Source organism: Diorhabda sublineata, chromosome 6 (assembly GCF_026230105.1).
Source record: "Diorhabda sublineata isolate icDioSubl1.1 chromosome 6, icDioSubl1.1, whole genome shotgun sequence".
NCBI classification, from domain to species: domain Eukaryota; kingdom Metazoa; phylum Arthropoda; class Insecta; order Coleoptera; family Chrysomelidae; genus Diorhabda; species Diorhabda sublineata.
In genome coordinates this window covers 22,399,853-22,427,395 of record NC_079479.1, presented here as the reverse complement: position 1 = coordinate 22,427,395, position 27,543 = coordinate 22,399,853, and the positions used below count along the sequence as shown (strand labels likewise).

Sequence of the window (27,543 nt, the reverse complement as noted above, 5' to 3'; positions counted from 1 at the left end):
ATCGACCAGAATGTGATTCGCAACGCGCCGACTTCAAGCAGTCATCAATGCAAGTGGAGGGAATACACGTTATTAGTGTCAAGTTTTTTTATCTTGCTCGTTCCATATCTTCCCTAACAACAAAATGTTGAATTTCGCCGAAAATATTAATTTGTTGCTTTTTCAGAATAAAATCATTAAATCCAAGAAAAAAATACATTTTTCTTTAGTATAGAGTATCACATTCAGCTTACAAAAGCATATGCAATGATGTACAGTTTGTGAATACTATCTGAAAACGTAAAATTTTAAGGTGACCTCAATTTTTTGCTAGTCAGTGTATAACAATGCTAACAAATATCGCTTCTCTACATGGGGAGGTATACATGTTGTTTCAGCTGCATAATAGTTATTTGTATGCCAAGCACTGAAAGCAACAGATGAGTCCAACAAAGTAGTATTTCAAACGCGGCGTACACAACATTTTTTAAACGACGCATAAGATCCAAAACTTTTTCAACTACACTAAGGAAAGAAAATAAATAATAGAGAATTATAAACATTTTATTTATTGAACAATATAATGTACTTAATGATATTTGCAATGTCAATCTTAGTTTTTTTCTTTTTCAGCATCACTCATTAATTTAGAGACAAAACTTCGTATAAAACAAATAATTTCAGAAAATTAAAAATTTAAGGTTATGCAAAATCATCGAAGTGAAACTGTCAACTGTCAACATTGAAGTGGCTAGAGTCACATTTAAGGAAGTTAAAGTTGTCTACTCCAGAGCGTCCCGAAAGTGTTTTGCAGTACGGAACTGTCATTTTCACTACATGGAACACTCAAAACGCAACTTTCGGTATGTAAATGAATACAGAAAGAACAACTTTCAGATGACGTCGTGTAAAAAGTTAATTACTGGCTCGGAAACACGAGTGTAGTGGACAGACATCTTCCGTTCTGCACTTCCAGCATCTCATGTATCTGTCCGTCATCCGAGCTCAGATCGGAGCGTGGACAATCGCTCAATGTACAATTTTATTTCAATTTCCTTGTCATATTTTGTGATACATATTCGTGATTAACTAAAATGGGATCTCTAGTTAAATATCAAGTAGGAGCGTGACTGGAGTTTTATCAAACTCGAACTACTAGTACGATTTAGTACTCTTATTACATTTCATCTGGAACCGCAACACCTAGAAAGGTGAATATAGTTTTTTTTAATTGATTTCGATATGAATAAACGACAATCATAAAGAATTGCCACTTATCCATGCGTGTTTTCATTATTACTTCTTTTAGGCATATCTTAAAAAAACAATCCCGATTAAAGCAGGAAGTCTATTATTTTTGGAAGCAGATGAGAATGTTGTCATTATAAGTGCGGTATATACCCTGCTCTTGACCCATTCATATATCAAAACAATGATTTCTCATCACGTCACATTGTAACCTATTATGTATAGACTCATACTAGAGACTGAATTGAACATGTTGAAGGGTGTCTATCGTAGAACCTCAAAATTGGAGTATCAGAATGGATCGAATCGAGCGATGCGCGGTGATTACATGTTTGGAAGAGTTGACTCCAACGAATGCAAATTCACAAACATTTATTAAAATTAAGACAATTTATAATACTACTTCACACAGTGAAAAAGCTTTGTAGAGAGGGAGGTACCTTTACCACATACGTCAACGTTGAGAAAGTGTTGTAATATAAGACGTCTGCCTATAACACCAATAGTTGAAGTTAGCAGTTTCTTATGTAGTATATAAAAGGTGGTGAATTGTATTAAGATTTTGTGTTAATTCTTTTATGCAAAAATAGTATCTTTCATTTATTTGATAAGGAAGACCTCCTACCTCTATTATCCCTAAGGAAAAGTTCGATAATAACAATAATCTTAACCAGAAGGTTTATAAAAAAATCTTTAAAGCTATACGAGTATATTCAATTATCGTGCGAGATGTATTACGGATTTAAATATATTCATACTTTATTGTAACAAATGAGAAAAATTTCAATTACAATATGTTGAGATTGCTCCAGGACATTGTGCGCAATTCGATGAACTTAATATACAGTTTCGAGTACTTGTGACCCAATTCAGAAAAGCGGGATAATAAAGATATACTCCGGGAATACCTTCTTGTCCACATTCTTTGCCCCAGAGTACTATTCCAACTAGGTTGAATTGATTCGCTCCAACGTTTCTACAAACGAAACCTGAACCACCGTCTCCCTGGAAATTTGAAACAAATGTACCATATTTTTTCAAATATCATATTTAGCACTAACAATAAATCAAATTATGTACCAAATATTTGCTACAGCATACTAATTTATATATATATCAACATTTAATTAGTTGAATTACTATTTTTTTCTTGTTATCTCACGGAGCTTGAATGCAATTCGTGAAAAAAAACTTAATTATCTTGATTAAAAAGAAATTTCAAACGAGTGATGCCCCTCTACAGAAAAAGTAGAAACTAAAGTGTAACATTACAAAGTTCGACGCCTCGCGTCTCTAGTGTCATAGGGTCAAACAAGGGGCCTGGAAGATCTAAGGGTATTCTTCCTTTGGACCTAACCATATAATTTGAAACCATCAGGATATCCTCAACGATTTGCAAACAGGAATAACTTTTTCTTCGTGCCTTTCTATCTTTCATTTCATCTTTTTTTCCTTCCCCTTATAACGTATATAACAAAAGTTTTCGGAAAAAATTCGTTGCCTTCAATTTAATTCCAAATAACTTAAAATTCAGTTGCCATAGAAAACATATATTTGATCAAGTTTCAATCTAATATATAAAATTCTCGTATCGCGGTGTTTGTAATTGAACTCCTCCGAAACGGCTTGACCGATTCTCATGAAATTTTGTGTGCATATCAGGTAGGTATGAGAATCAAATCTATTTTTAATTTCCTAAATCTCAAGGCTAGTTCACCCCTAAAAATATTTTTTCATTTTTTAGATAAAATTTTTTGTTCTTATTTTTTATGATACAGCATTAAAAAATACATACAACCCTAAATTTTGAATCCTCTACGATCAACCCCTATTTTTTATTTGTTAATTTGTTAATTTTTTTAGCAAGATTTTTTTTGTCATGACAGAATAAAAAGTATTATAGTACTCTGAATTTTTCACCCTTCTACAATCAACTCCTATTTCCTATCTCGATTTTTGTTATTTTTTATTTTATCCACAGATCCGCAATAAGATTGCAAGATGGCAATGGAATATAATAATTTTAGTACGATAAATTCTTATTTATAATTTCAATTTCCTTTTTGTATCGATTTTAGCAGTGACTGTTATACGTACCATTTTGATTTTTCTGTGCAATTCTCATGTTAATTTTACTCTCATCGTGAATTATTTTATTAATAGCTGAAAAGACAGTTTTTACTCTCATGTAAATAAACACGTGTTGTGAGCTCCCGCTAACAACAGCCATTATCGTACCTGTACATATTGTACTTAACATTTTTTGCAAATAGTTTTAAATCAAATCGAAACGTGTACGAGTTTAATAAATATACGTGTTCTATTTTTGTGAAAGTCTAGTCAAATAATAAGAAAGCGAATACAAGATTGAGTCACTGTTTCTCACAAATAAGTATTTCAATTTGATTTATTCACAGATTATATGTGCAAGAGGCACGAGCTAAACGAAATCAACAGAGACAATTAGAACAAACAGTAACGCGTTGATTCATAGTTTAACAGACGTAGAAGAATTGACCAACAAAGCGAACAAGTTCTTCGAGCATTTACAGATTTACATCAGATTTATTTTTTCGACTACCATTCCAGTATGTGCCTTGGCTCATTTCAAAGTAGTTATTGAACAACTATATGTGGCATATTCTCGCCCAATTGATAGTAAAAATATGAATAATTATTTTTGATGTCTAGACAGCTATCAAGAATTTTAATTTGAAATTTATTCGTTACTTTAATAAAGAATACTTTATTAACCTAAATAAAGCATACTTCCATTGTCTATACAACGCTTTCGATTATAAGTACATCCCTATACACTTTTAGTGAGATGGTTATTTTTATTGAATTAGAAAAATGTTTCGTAGATATAATTTCTATGGCAAAACAACGTTAAATATTTGAAAAGTTAAATAGTGGAAAAAATATATACAGTTTAGTTGGAAGGTTGTCAAAAACTGCTATATTCGGAGAGCAGAATATTGCAATATTTACCATTTAATAACAATAAGTGGATGTGAACAAGGAATACCATGTTCAAACGTTCCAAAAATGAGCGGTTTAAAGCTTTCACTAATATCGAGTCAAATAGATTGGTAGAATGTGCAAACTACAAATTAGGAACAACAACTCGAAGGCTGGCTCGCCAATTTCGGATTTCCCACATGACCATGACTCGAGAACTGAACAGAAAGAAAGTTAAACATCGAAAAAAGAAGAAATGTTCAAAATATATGTATCATTTGCGCTGAACTCCGATATGTTGCAATGAGAAAACGTCACTTCACAGAGAACCGAGTTGTGATTATAGATGACGAAAAATATTTCACAAATTAAAAGAAATGCTGGATTTTACACAGATGAATTTTTAACTTCATTGTTTTAAAATTGAACTACAAATTTTTTTCGAAAACTTTTGTTATGTTGTAGGTTATCCCTTTTTTTCTTGGTCTACCTCTCAAATTTTCGTCTGCAATTTTGAATTTGTAATCACGTTTTGTTTTGGTAATCTTGGGCATCCATTAAATGTGCTCAAACTATCTCAATTAGGCTTTATATATTTATTTTATAACTCGTTTTATCTTTAGTTTTTCTGTATATTTTTTATTTTGGCTTAAATTAGAGTCCTTGAAGATTTTGACGATCATCCAATTTTAGATCTAGCCATATAATTTGGAGCTATGGGTATAGCATACAGACATACAGATATCCTCAACAAATTGCAGTCAGTAGCAACTGGTCAAGCGAAAATCTGGTCACAGGGAGCAGGTAAATATCATTTTGATGGGGAGTGATGAAATTTGGCCTTTGAATAATAGGGGCTTGAAGACTGTTATAATGAACAATAATAACTTGGTATACAGACTGATCAAGAACCTATTCTTGGTGTAACCAAAAGTGTTGAATAATATAATAGGCTCTACAGAGATAGATTGAGAGATTACATATTAAATTTTGAAAAATGTCCGTTTGGTTGCTAGAGACCGTGTAAATGAAAGTAACTCACTTTGTGTTAAAGAAATTGAAGAATAGCTAAAAAATTACTCTGTGTGTATGTAACAATAGCTTATTTCCTATCCAATAATCTAAAATTTCCACGTTTCTAATCGATGAAGTTCATACTTACCGTACAAGCATCTATATTTGGCTCTCCTCCAGCGCAAATGTCAGTTTGCCCATCTAAATAGTTTGCAGTCATAAGTCCGAGACTATCATAAGCCATTTTGCAATATGTATAAGCTTGTATTTGTAAAAATGCTTGTTTCAAATGTACATAAGGTGCATCATTTGAAGCAAAGGTAGTGTTTCCAAATCCTACCACTACACAGTTGTCTGCACTGAAAAATTAAAGTCACCATTATTCATCTCATTATATATTTTACGGCCAAAGCCCAGAGATATGACCAAAGTGCGATGAAATTGAAACGACTATTGAATATTCTACTTTGGCCAACCATTTCGCGAAGTAACCACGATGTCTTGACCAAAACCCGATGTGCTCATTTAAGAATGCCTGATAGGCAGTGTATTGTTTCACAACTATTTCACTATGAGGTAAGTTCTGTTCCTTCCTCGTATTCTGTAATCGTATTATTGTTTTAGTATTTCCTATCTTAGTTTAGGTTAGTTATGGTTATACAGAGCCAAAAACACGTGCAAACGTTTTTTCTCTCAACTATGGCTGATCCTTCCATGTCACTTCACGATCTGGCCGACTTACTCCCGAAATCAAGAAAATATAGTTCGATATATTGACTATATAAATGAAATGACTTGTAAAAGATGAAAAATTTTCTATTTAAATTTTCATTTTTAAGAGTCCACTTCTGCTTCGTTAAAGATTGATTTATAACAAAACTTTAGTTTTGAAAAGTTAAGTATTTTTTTCTACAGTAAATACTTCAGAGTCATCGCTCAACTGGATTATTTTTTACATTTATATATTTATGTATGTCAGTATCCTACAATATCAGAAATTTAGCAACACAGCTTGAATTTATGCGCGACGTGGACCCAGCGTAATTTGAAACGCAAACGGAACAGAGGTCGTATTACTGGAGAAAACTTTTTGGTAAATACCAATTACTTTCCATTTCTTTTACCCAGTTTTTTTAAAACTCAGTTAAAGCTCAAATACACGGGGCGAGTTTACAAGCTAACAATCCGGCCTGCTAAAGTACACACAAACTTCCCACTTGCTCAGTAGCCAACTAGCTGGCATGTTGAAACCACTTGTTGCCGTCTGCTGTTAATTAGGTTAGGTTATTGTGAAGATTTGCTTAGTTATTGGTGGTTTCCCTACAGTGTCCTATCTAGATCCTGTTGTGAAAATGAAGTGGAACACTAGTAATATTTAATTGTTTTTACAAGTATACCAACAATTTCCTACATTGTGGAACATTAAAGATAAAGACTACAGCAACAAATCGTTGAGGAATGAGAGTTTTGAGCGACTTATAACTGAGCTGAAAGAAAATCAGTTATTACGCTTGTCTGATCCCTTAGCGATTTGGCTTGCATTGTTACTGTCTAGTCTAATCACTGAATGTAGGATGTTGGTATTTTGTCTCCATTCGCCAGGTGTTATATCTCCCGTGTTAAAATCTTCTCTATCCACTGCTTATTGTGACATATAGTGCCTTGTGGCAGTCTTTCGCAGCCAGTTATGCAAACTGTAAGCAGCCCAAACAACTCTGTCGATGGTATCGGGTTTTAACTCAATTGGTCTTGAAAATACGCTAAATTGCCAGGCAAGTATGCCAAAAGTATTCTCTGACACTCATCTGGCACGGAAAAGGTGATAATTAAATATTGTTTCTTTATCAGTTGGTCCATGCTTATTGAAAGGTTTCATAAGATCTTAGGGAGGTATCTTAGAGGGAAAGCGTCATCCCCAACGATAACAGCGTAAACACTGCAGTATCTCTTGATCGTCCATTTCCTCCTACGTCAATATAAGTGAAGCAATAATCTGCATCCACCATAGCAAATAGTATGATATTGTAGGTTTTCTTGTAACTGTAGTATAATGAACCTGAACGGGGAGGTTTCTTGATGTCAATGTGTTTACCATCAATCTCTCCACAGTATCTAGGGAAATTCCAACGCTGGAGAAATAACTTTTTACGTTCTTTCCAATCTTTAACAGTTTTTGGTACCTGAAAGAAATAGATTGTTTTTAGAACTTATTTATGTTAAGGACCTAAACTAAAGTCAAAATGGAGAACAAGATGAAGAGGGAAGCGACGCTGTTGATCCTGGTATGCCTGGCATCGTGAACAATTCCATTGTTGAAGCACACACGACCCACTCGATAAGCCATACGATCTATTTGGCAAGTATATAGCCAGTGAACTCCGTCAGCTACCAACGCGAGCAGCCATCTTGCTGCAGCAGGAAATTCAAAATAGTATAGCTCGTGCTAAGTTCGACATACTGGAAAATACATCAGTCAAACAAGATTTTCACAACTTTTCTCTACTCCCGTCGCCGCACTCAATGGCTTCCGCAACTGGTTCTTCAAACGATGAAGACGACATTTTACGAACAGCTATGATCAATACGTTTTCCCAAATTATTTAAAAAGATTCCATGAAATAAATATCTTAGAAATAAATATCTTACAACAAATTATTTACACTTACTTCAATGAATGGTCGAAGAACATAACAAATCGCCGTATGTACATGGGGTAGAAAACTCGATATTGTTGTTTCTGGAAATCGAAACAGGTACTCCAGAGACTTGAATGAATCACCAGTCGCTAAATAGCGTAATGTTATTTCTAATTTTGTAGTTACTTGAATTGTCATTCTCATTGTCATGTCCTGTATTGACAACATTTCGTCTACCACTCCCAGTAGTTCATCAAACTGCTTACCTGTAATGCTCAAAATATTTCTATTCGCCCCAGGATCTTCGTTCTTCAGCTCTTTTGGTAAAGTATTTGATGCACCATAATCAGTACGTCTTCGTATCCACGGTTTCACCCACACTTTTCTCTTATGCACTTTCCGTTTAGCGTTTTGTCGTCTAATTAACACGTTTTTAATCACTTTAGTTACAACTGCAACTCCCGCTAGAACCAGCTCCTGTGACATCTTCAAGACCAACGCTACTAGCAGCTTGTGTACAAGCTACTGTGAGTACACGCGGCTAGATTACAAGCTAACTCTCTCAATCGCCGGCAGCTGAATTTTTTCCAGAGCGTTTTTACAAGCAGCTATTGGAGCGGGAACATCGAGTACACTGGACTAGTTTACGAGCTGCTTGTGAAAAAGCCGGCTTGTAGCTTGTAAATTCGCCCCGTGTACTTGAGCCTTTAAATATAGAAGATTTTATTTTTAATTTTATTAGGAACTACCAGGAAAATGAAAGGAAGGTATCTGTAAAAGGTTCCCATACAAATATTACCACATATTCCTTGATCAAGACGAACATGAATAGATTTAAGTGGACTTACTATACATAAAAGTCGATTAGTTTGGGCTTTGAAGTTAAAATTTTGAAATTGGTTTATTTTATCATGATATCTCGATAGGTATAGAAGTCTATATTCCTTACGCCTTCAAGAGTTTTTCAGAGAATAATCCATGGTTTGATGGAAACTGCACTAGAGCAGTCAACAACAAAAATTCTGCTTATCGGAAATGGTGCTCAAAAATCGTACAAACTTTGTTGTCTCGAGAAATACCTGCTCGCAAGTAATGATATGATGAGAAAGTGAACAACAAACTTCTCAATTATTCAAGTGGATTTATGTCCGTAACAGAAGCGGTCAGCCAAGGCATCGCTATACGGACACACCTCGGAAAGTTTTGATGTCAACGCTGGTATTTCTCATGGAGACATCTTATCACTTAGTTTCTTTCTCCTGTACATCAACGATTCACTCGACAAAACTGCAAACGATGACACACTGGTGTTGTCGTTCAAATAAACGCAAATTTGTAGGCAGCAACTAATCACCACCATTAATACTGATCTTGAAAACATTCTGGAGTTGTGTAGAAGCATTTGCCGAGGATGCTCGACTCAATACAGAAGAGAGCAATTCGTCTTATAGGCGATCAAGAGTAGACCAGAAGCTTGGACAACTGTCGAGCTGTCGAATATATTCCCACCTAGAGCAGTTGGCATCTCAAGTCACCACTCAAAGTACTGGAGTGTTGTGCTTGCTTCTTACATAAAAAAAACTATGAAAATATGGGTATTGTATTTTGCATGATCATTAGGTAGGAGAATAAACAAAACTTGTTTGTCATTTATAGTAAAGTCACAAATTTCTGTCGTGAAATTTAAGTGAATTGGAAACTTTTGAAATATTTTCTTATTTCAGGGTCATGCCTTTTAGAAAAGTAGAAAGCAATGCAGTCGCTTATGATTTCACCATCATAAGCAAATTTATTTCTCATAGTTACAAGTGAAATTCAATGTGAAACTTGAATGAAAATAAATATCTGAAACACGACCAAAAATAATGAATATATCACGAGAACTGTGGAAAGTCATCTCTACTTCCATCCTTAAAAATATTCATACGACGAAAGGAATTAAACTGTAATTTTTGCAAAATTTCTTGTTTCCCTCTAAAGTCATTTTTTGTATTGTTAATGCTGGTATTCCATTAGCCACAAGTGTGTTGAGAATCACTTGCTCAACATATACAATAAAATCAGAGTGAGCTAGAGTGAAGTCTGGATAAAGTAGTGGCATTACCTATACCTCTTCATGTGTTGTGATCTACTGGATCTAGTTAGTTTCAAATGAGCGACAAGGTATTCGACAATTTGAATGTGATTTAATATCATTACGGTCTATTTTGCACTAATATACAAAATATATATCAATATACTTTATTAGTCATGGATTGCACATCCTGAGCAACAATTTTTCATGTGTAGATGAATGGAATGGAAGTAACCATCAATAGTTCTATTACTTACCCTGGATTTGATGTATGGTAATCTATACCAGGTTGCGGTGGGCAAATAAAGTTGGCTGAAGGTCCGATATTTACCGGCTCTGCTAATCTTAGTAGAGCTATATCATTTTTCAATGTCGTCGGATTATAATCTGAGTGATAATATACTGATTTGACATCAATCGTTTGAGCTGGTGCCCCGTTAATATCATATAAACCAAACAGAGCTCTCAATACTCTACAATGAAAAGGAATGAATAATTTTGTGATTAAATGATAATTTAAAATTCTATTTTTTATATTTTACTAGCTGACCCGTCAGACTTCGTACTGCTCAATCGATAAATAAAAGACCTAAACTTTTGTATAAAATAAACTTAAAACAAAGAAAAGGAATCCTTTTTTTATTAAAACAAATAAAAAATTGTCGGGGTGTGCATGAAGTTTTATTATTATTTTCGATTAATTACACATGATGTTGCTTACTTACAAGACAGTGTTTTCCTAAAATACTGGTTATTTATAAGGTTTCAATTTGATATATTAACAGACACACACAGTTATAATACAGTCTGTTAATCAATTTAAAGCTTTCTGATAAACTATATTTTTTGTTTCGTTTTGTGGTGTGTTAATAAACAAAGATGACGGTTTTCCGACGTACGAACACGCGACGTATAATTTCCATGCGCGAAACAGGGAGACTCCAAGTTGTTTCCGAAAACTTTCAACGACTGACCTTGCGATTTATTTATTGTTATCGCAAAGGCCAGATGTACCGGAAATTGTGAACGTTTAAAATCGAAAAATGGTAAATCCGTTGGAAACATCGGTATACGCGGGATCAAGACATCCTCTACTTTGTATTTTCCCTTTATGATTATTGCCTCACTGATGTTATTAATTACCATAACGGTGTCGACTGATTTGAAGGAAACCAACTGTCTTGTAAGAGATTCTCGAGATCTTTATTTTTCGTCGCCAATATTGCTGTTGCGCTAAATCGCATTCTAAAGATATCTACTTCATTTTGACTCACTAAAGAACGCATACGACTATTTTCTTGATCTGTCTCTTTCTGGTTATTAGTGTGGCTAGCACGTGAGGTAGCTCTTTGCACATTTGATTGACTGCAACGATCTAAGTCTTCTCCTCGGTTGGTTGTCAAATGTCAAATATTGTAGTTGCGTCCAGAAATTTAATTTTTGACAAAATTTTAGATTTATTAATCCAGATATAGTTGGTTGGCAAGTGTCAAATATAATGGTTGCGTTCAGAAATTTAATTTGGGACAAAACATCAAGGAAAAACCAAATTGTTGTTTCTATTTAATTCCGAGCGTTCTCATATTTATTTACCTTTTAACCCTGAACTTCCGTAAATAATTTAAGACCAAAATTAGCAAAATCGAGCTTTCGAATATATTCATCGTTTGGGACTGAAATTATGGTCAAATACAATATAAGAAATGTGTATGAATGTATAAAATTAATAAAATTTTTACTTACAATAATTAATTAAGATTTTCGGTGGTTTTGAATTGTAATAGTTCTTGGTAAATTTTGAATTCATAGGTTTCAAAATTCAATCTTTTGACATGTTGACGTTGATGGAAATATAGTTTAATTGAAATATTGATTCTGGTTACTATAGGAACTTTTATTAATTTTAAATTGGTTAGATTATGAATGACTTTGAATTTTTATAGGATAGATAAGAATAAGTTGTAGTGAATGGTTAATTTATGGATAACAATAAATTTCAATAGGCTAGGTCGTCATGAATGCAGCTGAATATTTATAGAATATAAATGACAATAAATTTTATAGGTTACGTCGTTATAAATGAAGTTGAAATTTATAGGTTAAGTGAGGTTAGTTGGTTGTTAATGGTGTTGAATTTTTATAGAATTTTTGGCAATTATGTTGTTTCTGAAAACAAACGTTTCTTTTAGTTTTTTCAGTTGTCAAAACTTTGGCAGATTCATAATTCATATTGTATCCTTCATGATAGACATGAGTCGCTAATGAACATTTATCAAGATATAATCTGCAATCATTCGATCCGACTGATCAGTGATCTTTTCGACTGATCAATGTTTTTTTAGTCACAATTTAAACAAGGTATTCCATATACTATGTTAGGCAATTTATTGATTGGTGTTTTATCTTTCACTTTAGTAAAAATAGATTGAATATTAAGGGTTTGACTGTACGCGTACAGATTTCACGTATTAGGTACAGGGATGTTGATTGCTTGGGACCATATGAATATTTTGTCCAGATTATATTGAATATATCCACAATTATTATTTTGGGAGTTTCTAGAGAAAGATTAATGGAATATTATCAGGTACAGGGGTAGAGAAACTAATGTGTAAAACATAAGTTGAATTGTAGCAATTACTCACACATTGGGATAAATTTTATGAGCGGCTGTTACTACGAAATATTGGTCTATCAGTACACCTCCTCCTACATATCCTTTTGTCATTGAATTGACGTTGTTAGCATCTTGTAAGTAAACATTCCATGGGTATGCGTTTTGTGTTGCTTGACCACTAGATATCGTTGGAGACGTTGTAGAAAATCCACATTTAACATTATTACAAGGAATATAACCAGCAGGACAACCTGTTATTACTTGATCTTCGTTAAGGTTACAATTCATCTACAACACAAAATCTTTCTCTGTCTCGATATTACATAATAAACAGAGAAAAACAATAATTCATAATAATACTATAATCAATAACATGAATAACGCAAGTCAACAAAACAATTTATATCTGATAGTTAAAATCTCTTGGTATGTGAAAGAATTTATTAAAGCTAGAAATAGCGCATTTTTATAAAAAATAAATTTTTAGCGCTTTGTCCGTCCGTCTGTCTGTCTGGCATTTGCCCGATATCTCCTCACAGAAAATACACTCGTGGTCAAAAATAACGCACCACCCGGATTTCTGAAAATATATTTTTGTTTAATAAATTCAAATTAATATTGCTATTATTTAACTTCTTTTAAATTATTTTTACGCAATAATAATAAATGTGTAGTAATTTTGAGTGCTTTTTAATGAATAAAAAAATAAAAATAAAAACATTGTGATAAAACCAAAATTTCTTAAAAATAAAACTTGCATTCTAAACAATTATATTCCTTTTTTTAAAACGCTAGTAGCGAGTATTTCCGCCTCTGGATGAAATTGTTGCTAACATTCTCCTGAGCATGCCTTCAATTAGGTGCTGTATGACTTCTCCCATTCCTCTAATGCCGCTTGCCCAAGCTTATTCAAATTTTGAGGAGATGGATTTCGATGACGAATGCGGCGTTTTAAAATGTCCCAGACATGATCGATAAGATTCATATCTGTACTTCTTGGTGGCTAGTCCAGGGTATGAATTCCTACTTCGTTTAGGTAATTCAGAACATCTGCCGCAACGTGTGGTCTAGCATAATCATGCATTAAGCTAAAATCATCACCAAAAAAATGGCCCAAACGGAACGACGTGATTTTCAAGAATGTGAGTTATGTATCTTGCTGCGTTAAGAGCGGGTCTAGGTCCATCTGGACCTCTTAGTTTAATTAATTTAATTGCAAAAAACGATCATCTCGAGGAGTTAAAACTGAAGGACGTCCTTGTCCCTGTTCAACTAACTCGGCTATTTTTTCAGCTTCGCGTTCACTTAACTGCCTAACTCTATTCATTTTTTCTTTAAATAGTCTCGGCTTTAATAGACCTCGATTTACTTGAATTATTGCTGTCCACAAGTTGGTACAACAATAGAATGTAAGAAACATTCAAATATGCATAAAATTGAAATTTTAAAAAACCACAAAAACAGTTAAGAAATTTTGCTACATTTTATTGCTAACATTTAAGATACCTTAACTTTTTGTGATAGAAAAAAAAAGAAACTCAAGAGATTAACATTTTAGGTTTTGATATTGAAATAAAGGGAGGTGCGTTATTAACGGCCACCAGTTTATGTAGCGAACTCGGGTATTTTTCATTTGATACCTGTAGATGTGCAGAAAGGAAAGAAATTTTTGGTATTATCAAGACAAATTTATTTTTTTAAAGACAAGTAAAAATTTTACATTTCGACCTATTGCAGTTTTTATTGAAATATTACTTGACATTCTTATCATTGTCAAGTAATATTTTGAAGAACGCGTGAAACGTCTAATTTATTCCTGCCTTTGAAAAAAGGTCTAAGAAATTACAGAAATCTACCCATACATCTAGATATATGTATTGGGTAAGGTTGTGTATTTTTTGTTATAGTTCGCTGGAAGTGTATTAAATTGTAACTTTAAATCATAAACTAATAAAATTTTAAAATAATTTCACTCACACAATCAGTTTGGATTCTAGGATCAATGGTAACATCATTACAAAATGCTGCTACAGCACAGTTAAAAGACCGCTGTGCATGGACTAAGACATAATCTGAAAATAAAATGATACTAATAAATATGTGAATGTCAAGTCCCATTTAATGTTCACGAAGACAGTTTGAAGAGTAGTTTTCAACAATGTGAACACTATAGCAGGGATGTACTCCCTTCTATAATTTTGAACCGAAATGGAGCTTGAGTTTCTGTCATTTTTGAAATAATTTAATTACTTTTCAAAAAATATTAAATGAGCAATAATATGTGCAGAAGTTGCTAAATGTAGACATATCGTTACCTAAAGGATATAAAATTATTGTATGGGTATTTTCTCTGACTTGGCTGAAGCCTTTGTTGCTATCAATTATCAAGATTATTGAAAGTCATCAATTTGGGCTTTATATGTGTTTCATTAAAACGTATGCAGACATATTTGAACAATATATGTTAAAATTGGTAAGTACATAAATCAACCGCAAAACTTGGATTGTGGAGTTCCTCAAGCTATTGTTTTGGGCTCAATATTCTCCATTATATATAGTATATCAGTGTTCCGGGACTTGATGAAAAAAATTCGGGAATGAGTAGCTGAAGTGAAAATAATGCTATATAAGTATATTTTTTGTTAAAAAATCAATCGAAAAATGTGTGAAATTATTTGTTCCGTTCAACACACTGGACATACGTAATCATCCATTAAAAATTCATAATATTGGAATGTATAATTTAGAAAATATATTTAAATCTAATTTTTGATTTTGCATCTTCAAAGGCTTATAGCTCAGAAACAAAATCGTATGGAAAAATTTCTTTCATGTTACAGTATTATTGTCACGTATTATACATATTATATATATATATATATATATATATATATATATATATATATATATATGTATATATATTATACATATTATCAATTTTCTCATCGAGTCCCGGAAATCTTTTCGATCTCTACCTGAAGATGTCAATACAAAGTACAAAGTTGGGAAATATATATGCGGAAACGAGAGGTATTTTTATGTAACGATGACATTATCATATTTAACTAATTCAATTTATAAAACATGTCTTCAATATCATGATTTTCCAAACTAATAAAATTGCTGTGAGCAATAGTATATAGATTGGAAAAATAATGAAATTCGCTTCTAGTGCATGAAAAATAAAATTTGATTTGTAAATATGGGAACATTCAGTGAAGATCTAAAAATATATTTTGACTAGAAAAGTGCGTTAAAGTGACAGTTGAACAAGGGAGAATAACAATAACTCAAATTATGGGCATTTAACAATACTTTTTAAGATTATTCTGAAATAGAAATAGCAGAAATGGGAAGTACATTATGCAAGAAATACTAATATTTAATAATTGAAGTGTAAGGTTTAATTTAGTTTAGTTTTTATATATATATATATATATATATATATATATATATATATATATATATATATATATATACATATATATATATATATATATATATATATATATATATATATATGTATAGTTATGTGTTATATACGAAAAATAGACGAAGAAGCTTAGTTATAATTAAAGGTTACAATGAACTTACAAAGGGTTATATTTCTTATTAGAGTTAGATTATTTTTTAATTTTCAATAAATTTGATTAACAAATAATATAAGCTTGTTTTTAAAAGAGGTTTTTTTTCTCTTCTTCAAAGTTTTTTTTAACTAGTCAGTATTTTGGATTCCAGATTCACTACCACGTAGCTCGTAGCAGCGTTCTTACAAGCTTTTTAATTATATAGTCCGTAGTACGTTCACATATTTGCTGATTTGTGCACTTTGTGGTTGGGTAAAATAATGTTTAAATTAGTTTTGTAATCACTAGTTAGTTATTTGTAACGTTTCTCATTCTATCCATTCCTTTTAATGCATTACAAGGTTTCTTCGAAGTCAACTTGGAGCAGTCAAGTTCTTCGACCTGCTAAAGACCTATCTCGGCTTAAAGCCACATAAGATTGCCAATTGTACAAAGTCTTGATTATTTTGGACAGCGCTTTGAACAATACTTGCGAGGTAGAACAAGAGTTTTTCAGATGCTATGCTACAATCACAATTCCATAGTTATATAGGGTGTTTTATGAATAAAAAGTACTGGCAACATTGTATTGAAATTTTATACGAATATGTTTTGGAAGCTGATACATCCAATGAATTTCATAGACGGCGCTAGTTAGACGGTTCGTACCAGATTGGTATTGAACATAACTTTTTCAATATTAGATCTATTAAACAAAATTTCAAATGAACTTAAACATCATCTAATTTTATACTCTTGATAAAACTTGTTACTATGTAGGGTTTTCGGAATATTTTGATTTGAAAATTATGAAGTAATAACCGATGCTGGTATGAAATAATCAAAATTTGAGTACATTTTGATTATATTAATTATATTATTGACGCAACGTCATAACAGTCAATGAATGATAGTTTTCCATAGCAAACTCAGAGAAAATGCTATTGCCGTGTAAAAGTCAATGTTAAATATTTATGGGTACTCAGCTATTGGGAGCTTTAGTATGGAACAAACAACAGTTTGAGTCCTGAAACCGCAATACATGATCATCAAATTGTTGTTTGTTACTAATGCCTCAAATAGCTCAGTGCCCATATTTATTTAACTTTGAAAACAAGATCCTGTACTAATTAGACTGGATTTTTGTGAAACGAAAGCACTCAGTCTCAATTTTCTTAAATCTATCCGTTTTATCGATGGGGTCTCATTTACGCGACAAAAAATTCACAGTTCACATAATGCTTACTAATTAATAATAATAATTTATAACTTTATCAATAGTTTACACCAGCATCGGTTATTCCTTCATAATTTTCAAATAAAAATATTCCGAAAACGGTACGCAGTATCTAGTTTTATCAGGTGTATCTTTTTGGTGTGAAATTAGATGATGTTTGAGTTCACTTGAAATTTTGCTCAATAAATCTAATACTGAAAAAGTTATTTTAATACTACTTGGTATGAACTGTGTAACTAGCTCCCTCTATAAGAGTCAAACATAAAAATAAATTCCTCGACAAAATCTTGAGCAAAATGAACTACTTGGCCATGAAATCCATATTATCCAAATAAGCCAACAAACTTTACAATTTTAAAACGGTATTATTCGAGAAATAAGGCAATAAGGCGCGTTTCCACGGCCCATGCTGTTCCAATATGCCTTAGAACGAGGTACGAACTTTTACTTACGTGATACTTAGATCGGTAACACAGCATCAGTTCTTCTTTATTCTCGTGTAATTCTCGTGGAAAATAAGTAGGAGATGTGGCACTAATTTTATATTTGGTCACTTGATGGGGATAACACCTCTTCATGTAAATATTACACACTTTATCGCAAAATGTTTTTATCACTCAAAGCTACCAAGCTGCAAATTCCTCTGGTTAGTCTTTTTCTGCCGTATATTCTTCTTGTAATTCATGTTTTCTTCTTTCTTGTGTATGTATTTTATCGTTATCTTGCCCATTTTTGCGTTGTTATAACAATTCGTTTTCTCTTTGTTCAGCTACTGCTAAACTTATTTTTTTTTAATCGGTGCTTGTTGTGGGCATCGCTTTCATTAGCAATCTTCTGTCTTCTGTCGTGTCAGTTTCGCTTTCTCTAAATGTCGTTTTCTTTGTATAGTAGCTTTTTTTTGTTCGTGTTGTTCCTATGAGTATAAGACAAAAATCATCCATCCCCCCAAGAGGTCCATTGTAGAGGGATAAGAGTTTCAGTACAACAGGGTTCGCCACGTAACCTGAGGCGCAACATTAGTGATATTAAAAATCTATACACCCTAATACCATTCAGCCCTCGGCACGTACTCATCTTAGTATTGGGTCATCTATCTAATAAATTAATCAATAAGAAATAATTCACGTTAATAACAAACAGAATGAAGTTTTTTTCCAACGATTTATACATACATGCGAAATTTCATATCAATCGGAAACCGGGAATTGGAACAAATTTAAATTGCAAGATTTTGCAACGAAACCGATAAAACTAAATAAAAGCTTTAATTTAATTTAAAAACGTACCAGCAGTAACTGCAACTGCAACTGCAACTATAAATAGGTTTATTTCCATATTTTCAATGGACACTAATAATTACTTTGTAGTATCATCTACATTTATATATAAGCATTTCATAGTTCTGTAAATTATTCTGTAGCTGAAAAGATTAGCCCTTATTAGCGATAATTAATTGAATAATGGAATCTCGGACACGACAATAATTCATTATCATATAAAAAACATTTCAAATAATTTATTAAGAGAATACTTAAATAGCTGGTGTATTTTTCGTGAGTTTCGTATAATATAAGAATCAGGTTTTGAAGCAATAGTCAAAGAAAACTCAAAGGTTGAAACGTCATAGGCTAGGAATGATTCCCAGATGGAAATTTTATTAGTTTCAATTTTCTCACTATTTACGTCACATAAGTTTGTGGTCGAAAAATTTGGCCCGGCACTTTGTTTATTGAGAACTTTTTGACGAAGTTCTGAAATATGTCCAGGATAAGAAGATCCTTTTCATGAAACACAGAAAAAATGGACTTTTCGTTTCTTCTTTATACAAAAAGTACTATTATTGCTCTATTGAATAATTATCTTTCTTTTAATTTTTACAACTGGGCATATTCCCAGCATAGATTTGTAATATGATCATAGTGGGTTGTCTATTCTTGATGGATTTTACAATGTTTTATATCTTTTTGTTTGATAGTTTTATGTCTTTATCTCCTCTATATTTATTTTGTATGTGATCAATTTCTTGTTCCCAACGATGTTTCCTACTACTCTGGTACTTACTGCGCATTGTATCTTTGACTTACATAAATGTCTTTCTCCATACCTTTTGTGAATTCTCAATGGTTTTTATTTAGCTCCCTTATTCTTGTGTTTACCTCGTTTCCTTCTCTTCGGTTTCTGTATAAACAAATTAAATTCTATGAAAAGTTTATAGCGTTCTTATTTTTCATACAATCAATTTTCTAACGTAATTGAGGAAATGTAAATTGTGATTTAATCATTTATAATTTTATAGGAATTATTAGAACATGCATTTTATACTTAGCACATATTTTTTGTCGGAATATGCTGAGGGTCATTGAAATGTTTGGAATTTCCATGTTTTGTGATTGTATATTTGGGATTTACCATAAATGTAATAGTGAATATTATTCGTATATTAAATAGCGTAACTATTTTAGAATATTTTAAGTAATTTGATATGAATTTTGTTTACATTATAGGAGTTATACCACCAGTTCGATCTAGATGTATACAGTATTGCCTATGAATAAATACAGTTAAATTATATAACATATGTTAGCATCTATCTAATTGCTTGCATTAATAATTGATAGTTTTTTTAATACTTATTTTGGCATTACTATATACAGTCAATAGGCCAATTATCAGGTAATAGTTTAATAAAATGGAAAAGACACAGGTAAAACTGCATTATTGGATGTGAAATCTATCTTATAAATTTAGTATAACATCAAATTGTTCTAGAAAAAAAAATCGGCTGAAATTTCTTCTTGATTCATCGAATAATGTGAGTTTTCCAACTTTGTTTTTTCAGTTTTTAATATTTCTTCTTTCTTTTACTACATTCTATACACGAATGCTGTCATAGAAGTAATTATAACTGTCCTCACATGTTAATGGCAATGAGTATATATTAAAGAAAGAGCAAGGTATGGGAGGTTATTCAAGTTAGGACTAACTGCTAATAGAGATAGAAAGAACATCGAAATACCATTCTCTATATCCGTCTAATCTCTTTTGACCTTAGACCTTTAGTATTAAGTCTGTACATGAAACACCAATCAAAAGTAAGTAGATAGAAATAAAGAGTGATGAACCGATACTCTTACTCTTCCAAATAGTGTAAATTCACTTTCTCCCTCTGGTCAATATAATAATAATAATTTACAAAGTCTAAGTGCAAGACTACATATCGAGAAAGGCATTATCATAACGGAGATGTGCAACTTCCCAACGGAGATATTGTACAGGCGATGGAAAACGAAGAAACCTACAAATATCTAGGATTTAAACAGGCTAAGCTGCTGGATCACAAGCAGGCAAAAGCTAGAATCCAGGATCAATACACCAAAAGAGTGAAGTCACTTATGCAATCCGAATTAAATGCAAGCAAATTAGTCCAGGCAATCAAAACTTATGCCATACCTGGTTAAACGTACTCTTTTGGAATCCTGAAGTGGACGAAAACAGAGCTAGAGGGTATTCAGTGGTTGACACGAACAATGATGACGAAGAACAACAGCCACCACCCGAATCATCCACTATTAGAACAACATTACCCCGAAAAGAGGGCGGAAGAGGCTTGATTGACCTTCTTAACCTCGACAGGTAATGAAACTACGTGAATTCTTTCATATTAAATCTGAAGTCTCAGCTTTGCACCGGATTATATTCAAAGCGGATAAGGATTATCACTCAATCTCGAATCGCCAGAATCTGACTATTGGACACCGAGAAGCTGGAACAGTGGTCACGAAAGGTACTACACGGTAGACATCATTATGATCTCAACCATCCACATGTTGACAAGAAAGCTTCAAACAGATGGCTTACTAGCGGCAATCTCTTTCCAGAGACCGAAGGCTTCATGGTGGCTATCCAGGATCAAGTTATTAACACGAATAACTACAATATACAATAAAATATTATTAACGATCCGAACACTTAATCTGATAGCTGCAGAAAGTGCCAACAAACATCAGAGACCATTCATAATATAATATCTACTAGTAGTGTGTTAGCTAATACCGACTATCTACAACGTCATAACCAAGTGTGCAACATCATCCACCAGAAACTGGTTAACAAGTTCGGTCTTCTCAATACGTATACACCGTATTACAACTACCAGCCGTAGAGGATGCTCGAAAATGACAATTTTAGACTCTACTACGATAGGTCCATTATCACGGATAGACTGGTGACGAATAACAGACCTGACATCGTGGTGGTTGATAGAAGAGTCAATTCAGTCCCTTCAGTCCCCATGACGTTCTCAACAAACACCAGGAGAAATTGACCAAATACGCAGATCTCGCAATTGAGATTAAACAGATGTGGCACAGCAAAAATATGGAAATAGTCCCAGTTATTATGTCAGCAACTGGCGTCCAGCTTAAGACCCTAGACGGTAGCATCGCCAAACTGGGATTAGCGAAAAACACCTTCGCCGACATCCAGAAGGTAATATTGAATACTTGCCACACAGTGCGCAAGTTCATTATGTAAACCGAGCCTAATCCTTTTGATACTTTGTATCCGGAATAGGTAAATAATACCGGCCCTAAACTGAGTAGTGCATAAGTTTTTCGCATAATAATAATAATAATAATAATCATAACTGCTTAACAGGTTAACTGCCGACCATATATTTGAGGTACTCTCAGACGCCATTAGGTTTTATTTGTTTTGTTGCCTTTACTTATGCCATAAATCATGTAAATCATAGTTTCCTTAATTTTTCTCACACTAGAGAAAAAAAGATACTCCGATCGGAGTCGTCGGCGTCAGGTATTAATATTTTCACTGGGTGCCGAACACTCCGACCAGAGTCGCTATAAATTTTAGCAATATTCGAAAAACATCTATTTAAGCAACACAAAAGAACTAATCTGGTAACAAAAGATGAGGTATACAAAAAAAAATCGAAACAACATAACTAAATTTTCTTAAAGCAAACAAAAACATAACGAAAAAGTAGACTGGTAACAAGATCTCATACCTACAAAAGAAAGTCACATGCTTAATTTATGGTATAGTCACATAAAGTAGCAAAAATATAGAAAATACCAGACAGACAAAAACTATATTTTTTTATGAGTCTTCAAAGTATTTTACACAAATAACAGGATTCCTAGCGCATTGTTTGCATTCAAACGTCGTCTGTTTCCTTATTTTATTTTGCCTGCAGGTTCTACATTAATTCATAGATATTGTTTTAGTTTCAATACGCCTTTTCTTTAGTACACTCTAGCGTTCGGATTCTTTTTTTGATGTGGAGGACGGACAACTACATCATCACTTGGGTCTAACAGGTCTCCTATTACCTCCAGGCGAAATTCATAAAAATGAAGGCGACGACCACCAGAGTACTTTCTATGTAGATAGTCAAACTCATTTGCAAAACATGAATGAAAAATTTCTTGTACTGCGTTTTTCTATTACACGGATAGTACGAGAACATTTGATCTTGGCGATTAATTCCTGACATACGAGGATATATTGAAAAATTCTCAGCCTACAATCAAAATATTTTATTACTCAACATATTCTCCTCTTAATTGATTCATTTATTACAGCGAACCTGCAGCATCTCTAGACCTTTCAAAAAAAATTATAGTCGGACGGAGCCAGATCTGGTGAATAAGGGTTCTAGTAATTCAAACCCTAAATCACGAATTTTTTGCATAGCAGCATGAGATTTGTGTGCAGAAGCGTTGTCCTGCAGAAAGAAAACACCTTTGGATAGCTTTCCGCGTCTTTTCTTTTCAATTTTTCCCGTAGAGTGGTCAGTAATGTCGAATAGTAATTTCCAGTTATTGTTCCACACTTATCCAAAAAATCAATCATGATTACTTCATGGCAATCCCGAAAAAAACAACTGAAGCAAGAGCTTTTCCAGCAAATTTTTGTACACGAAACTTCTTAGGTCTTATAGAACCAGAGTGTCGCCATTACATCGATTCCTGCTTTGTTTCTGGATCGTGGAAATGTACTCAAGTCTCATCCATTGACGTGAAATATATGATAAATGTGTTCGTATGAAATTTTCAGTGTTCCAGATATCCGTTTTAGCCCAATTCAACGGTTTGATAAAATCATGTCATGAACTGCATCGATATTTTCGACGACTGACACAGAAACTGGCCTTCCCGATAGGTCATCATCTTCAATGGAAAATTTACCGTTTTTGAAGCTTACAGTCCAATTTTTTACGGTCGCATACGAAGGACATTGATCACCAAGGGTATTAAGCCTATCTTCGTAAATCTGCTTCCCTCTTAACCCTTTTAAATATAGGTACTTGATGATGGTTCGATACTCCAATTTTTCTATTTTCACAATTTCGGTGGAAATCTTTTTCTTTTAATTTATTGTGCAACTCTGGTTTACTTTTTTGACGTCAAACTTTACACTGACACTTGTAATAAGTTATTGTTCGTTGCTATGGTAACGCAATATTTTGTTTATGCATGGAACTGGTCTAGGGTAACTAGGTATTAATACATCCTCGTATAGTTATTATAGTTTAGAACAGCTTTAGGTTTTTCAGTTTCTTTTTTCTTTTATTCTTAAAAATGTCAGTTTTATTGACAAGTTCAGTGCTTATATAATTGACGTCGCGTTTATCATTCCATTTTCTAATATGAATGCCATTATAGAACCTAGATTCGTTTTCTCCTCGTTTTAATTTCGCTTTAATGACGTCTTGTGGGTTGTACGGTCACTTCTTAGGGTGTTGATGCAATTGGTGTAAAAGTTGTCGAGGTATACCGCCTGTCCTAGACCTTACTATTCTTCAAGTAAATGCCTAACTACTTTGGTGGTATGTCCAGTTCTATCATATTCATCTGATGAACATTCATACACGCGGAATTTCAGAACTAATCCAGGTTTTGTAAGCATATAAAGATTAATACTGTACTTATGACGTTTATTTTGTATGTATTGTTTCAACTGTAAGCGCCCTCGAAATACCATACATTATTCTAAAGACAATTCTTTTCCCGGGTAACAGAGATTGTTCATCTTTGCATTGAAAAAGTCGACCACATATGTTATTCTGCCTAGACGATCGTTAGCTCTAGTGCTGGTAGATGTAAAGTGTAGACACCTCAAGATGAGAAGCAACTATTTCTTGACATATGCTTCCGGAAAATGAGTATATTGAAGAGCGGGTCCGTTTTACAGTAGTTATTTACTAGTGTATGTTGAATAGTACCTTTATGAAAGAGCAGACCTATGAAAATTTTCAATACTGGAACCGTAACGTGCTTTCAATTTGTGATACGTGACTGATGTTTCACTGCTGAGAAAAACTTGAATAGCATAATCATTTGTCTGGTCTGCAATAAAAAAGTGTCGTCAATTATAAGGCTGAAAAAATCTATAGGTCTGCCTCTGCCCGGACCCTCTTGATTTTTTTTGAACGTGAATTGTTCTAATGTACCTATTTTTGTCCACTGGAAATTTGCTTGTGAATTAATCGGAGATGGACGAGTTGATTTCCTACGGAGTGGTCATCATTATATCCATCTGCATCTGAATTACTGCCTATGATTCGTAGAGATAATCTTCATCTTCAGACTTCGGACAAATATTTGTCATCACTGCTAACTTCTAAACACTGCAAAAGTTCTTCGTCTATGAGAAGGTTCAGGCTGAGCATCCTTATTCAGCGACACAAAAAATTTAGAAGGAAGCCCCGGAGCAGCTCCAACATACCTTCGCTAACTCCGTCTGCATATTGGTATGTAAAATTTGAGCAAACAGATCACTCCGATCAAAGTAGTGGGCGTCGTTGATTGATGCCATTGCATTCCGATCGGAGTAGTGGGCACTCAACCTGTTAACGCACTTAATGGGGTTGCACCGCATAATCCAAGTCTACATCTTGCCGCATTTTATTTTAAAAAACTTCTCCTCTAGGTGTTAATATGGAAGATCGCGTAGAGTAATCGTGGTTAATTTGTAACTATACCTTGTTGTTCTAGTGCAGTCAATAAATGGTTTCTTTTTATTGAGTCAAAGGCCTGTTGATAATCGATTAAGAGCATATCTATGTGTATTTGGTGCTCGTATGCTTTTTCCATTATTTGTACGTTCTGCGGAATTTGTAGACTCTCTAGCTAAAGAAGCATTAACGTCATACCGAAAGAATTTAGTTATCCAATGATATTTAAATGTTCTACTCGTTATATCAAAAATACAGAGATGCAGAATACCATCAGAGTGTTTCGCCTTTTATTTTTAGCAAGTAGGGGGCAAATAACTATTTGAAGACTACCTCCATGCAGAGTTAATCACTTCAGATTCACCTGTTTTACGTCTTTACTTCAACATAGCTCTATCTGTAAAATACCTACTGATCTACTACCAGCAGTTTTTATCTAAAAGAGAGCTTAGACGCCTAGGTAGAAATTTTAAAATCATTGGACTATTTTGACAAATTATTTAAAAATCTGTGGAGTGTGAAAAATATGAGTTCCTAATCTTAATGTCTGCTTAACATGGTGGTAAACCATCTTCGATGCTTAATTTTCTCTGTTTCCATGTTTCATTCTCTTATTATCTGTTCTTAGATATCCCGGAAATTGCTCCACTAGTTAATCTATCTATCACCAGGTGTAGATGGGTGAGATATGCATGATCTCCAGTAATCTAGTATTTGTACGTTATCGAGGGCTTTTCTCGTGCTGCTTACATAGGTATGTAAGATACCGCCTAATAAGTGATTTTGATTCTTGATTAACATGATGTACATACATCGCTGTATTCTAGAGCTACAGCTCCTGCTTTTACCAGTAAAGTTTTTGGATGTCATACTAGAAACAATTTCAACTCGTCAATTTCTAGGGTTTTTTCAATATTTCACTATGTTGAAACTCTCATTCAGTTACAAGTATTGTTTATAAAATATTCTTGATTAATTCACTTGTTAGGTGAAATAACAAGTCCATTTATTAACAAAAATTATACAAATAATCAAAAAAATGACCTTTATAGTAAATTATATTATAATAATGGGAAAATGTTGTTTATTCTAATAATTTAATCAAATGAGAACATCCTTCAATTTTGTCGCTTGGGTTGTTTCGTTCTGATAATAATCAAATTAAATCAGAGACGGAGAAAGTACAAAAATTTGAAGGGGATACTATATTATGTAGGATGTTAGGTTGATAATATCAATATCATCCATTCGTCCTGAACCAAATCCTTTTTCAAAATCTCTATTTCTCTCTTTCTATTTTATCGATTATAAATTTATACTTACGTTTTTAAAATTTTCCAGCTCTTATTACTCATATTTTATATTGCAAATATTTAACTATTTTCATATGTTTTTCTTCACAAATTTACATTTTCATCTAAAGATTTATTAATAGAGTATTACTTTGGTACGATCAGCTATTCAACAATGCTCTGCTAAAATCACCTTTCTGAATTTTCAATTTTTGATCTGATAAAAGCTGCAGCAATGACTAAACACGTGTGCATTAATGAACGATTAGGATAGGCCATTGAGATGTATCCCAATGTCTCCTTATAGTATTTCACCAAGGGCGTCGCCAGTTTATGATAAGGGGGGCAATGGGGCAATACTATGGATAAAAAATATGAACGCCTGGTACAGTCGAGAGCATGAAGCGTTACATTTTGGAAGTCTTTGTCTTAAATACTTGTGAATGCCTAACAAAGTGACTTACCTTTTTAAACATGCTTCAGAATGGCTCCTGTTCACACGCACCTGTTTTGTTTTTCCAAAAAGACACGGTCTACTTTCACTTCGTCGACCCGAATAAAGTGTTTTTCAGCACGGACCGTTGGTCTTATCGTCCGTGGCTTTGTGATAAAATAATTTTTATACACTTCAACAACAAATGCACAATTCTTAATATTATTTATACAGAGTGTTTAGTAACTTTTTTGACGACCTGGATAATCTAGTAACTACACCCTTTTCGCCGTTATCATACAGGCCAGACAAGGCGGAATATAATTCATTATACCCACAGTTTGCATGATAAATGTATATTTATTTTATATACAGAGCGGACAATTAAGTATATTCATTATCGAATGCGGATCTTACTGTCACGAAAGACCTTCATTATCTACGATGCTTGACGCGCGATGTGCTAAAATTATCAAAATCCTTCAAACACAAAAGTCTAAAACTTTCA

At 33.2% G+C, this 27,543-nt stretch overlaps 1 protein-coding gene across 2 annotated transcripts; it reads right to left on the bottom strand.

Annotated features, from left to right (window-relative positions):
* Positions 1 to 1,919: 1,919 nt before the first annotated feature.
* LOC130445202 (inactive CLIP domain-containing serine protease A8-like) lies at positions 1,920 to 27,543 on the bottom strand. Of its 2 annotated transcripts, none has more exons than XM_056780745.1 (6): positions 27,067 to 27,543; positions 14,507 to 14,601; positions 12,558 to 12,817; positions 10,170 to 10,385; positions 5,351 to 5,561; positions 1,920 to 2,232 (listed from the first exon to the last, which is right to left on the bottom strand). In XM_056780745.1, exons 3-6 carry the CDS (start codon positions 12,815 to 12,817, stop codon positions 2,011 to 2,013), a joined length of 909 nt encoding a protein of 302 aa, XP_056636723.1. In that variant the 5' UTR covers positions 14,507 to 14,601; positions 27,067 to 27,543; the 3' UTR covers positions 1,920 to 2,010. The 2 variants fall into 2 exon arrangements, with proteins under 2 accessions (XP_056636723.1, XP_056636722.1); XM_056780744.1 differs by lacking the exon at positions 27,067 to 27,543 and adding an exon at positions 18,619 to 18,683.

What these genes read in the sequence shown, in the direction of transcription:
- LOC130445202 (XM_056780744.1), bottom strand. Translation starts at nt 18,667, where the DNA reads ATGGAAATAAACCTATTTATAGTTGCAGTTGCAGTTGCAGTTACTGCT. An exon ending in CATAAAATTTATCCCAATGT is followed by an intron (nt 10,386 to 12,557) that starts GTGAGTAATTGC and finishes TTTTCATTGTAG; the next exon opens with AGTATTGAGAGCTCTGTTTG. An exon ending in TACCATACATCAAATCCAGG is followed by an intron (nt 5,562 to 10,169) that starts GTAAGTAATAGA and finishes TTAATTTTTCAG; the next exon opens with TGCAGACAACTGTGTAGTGG.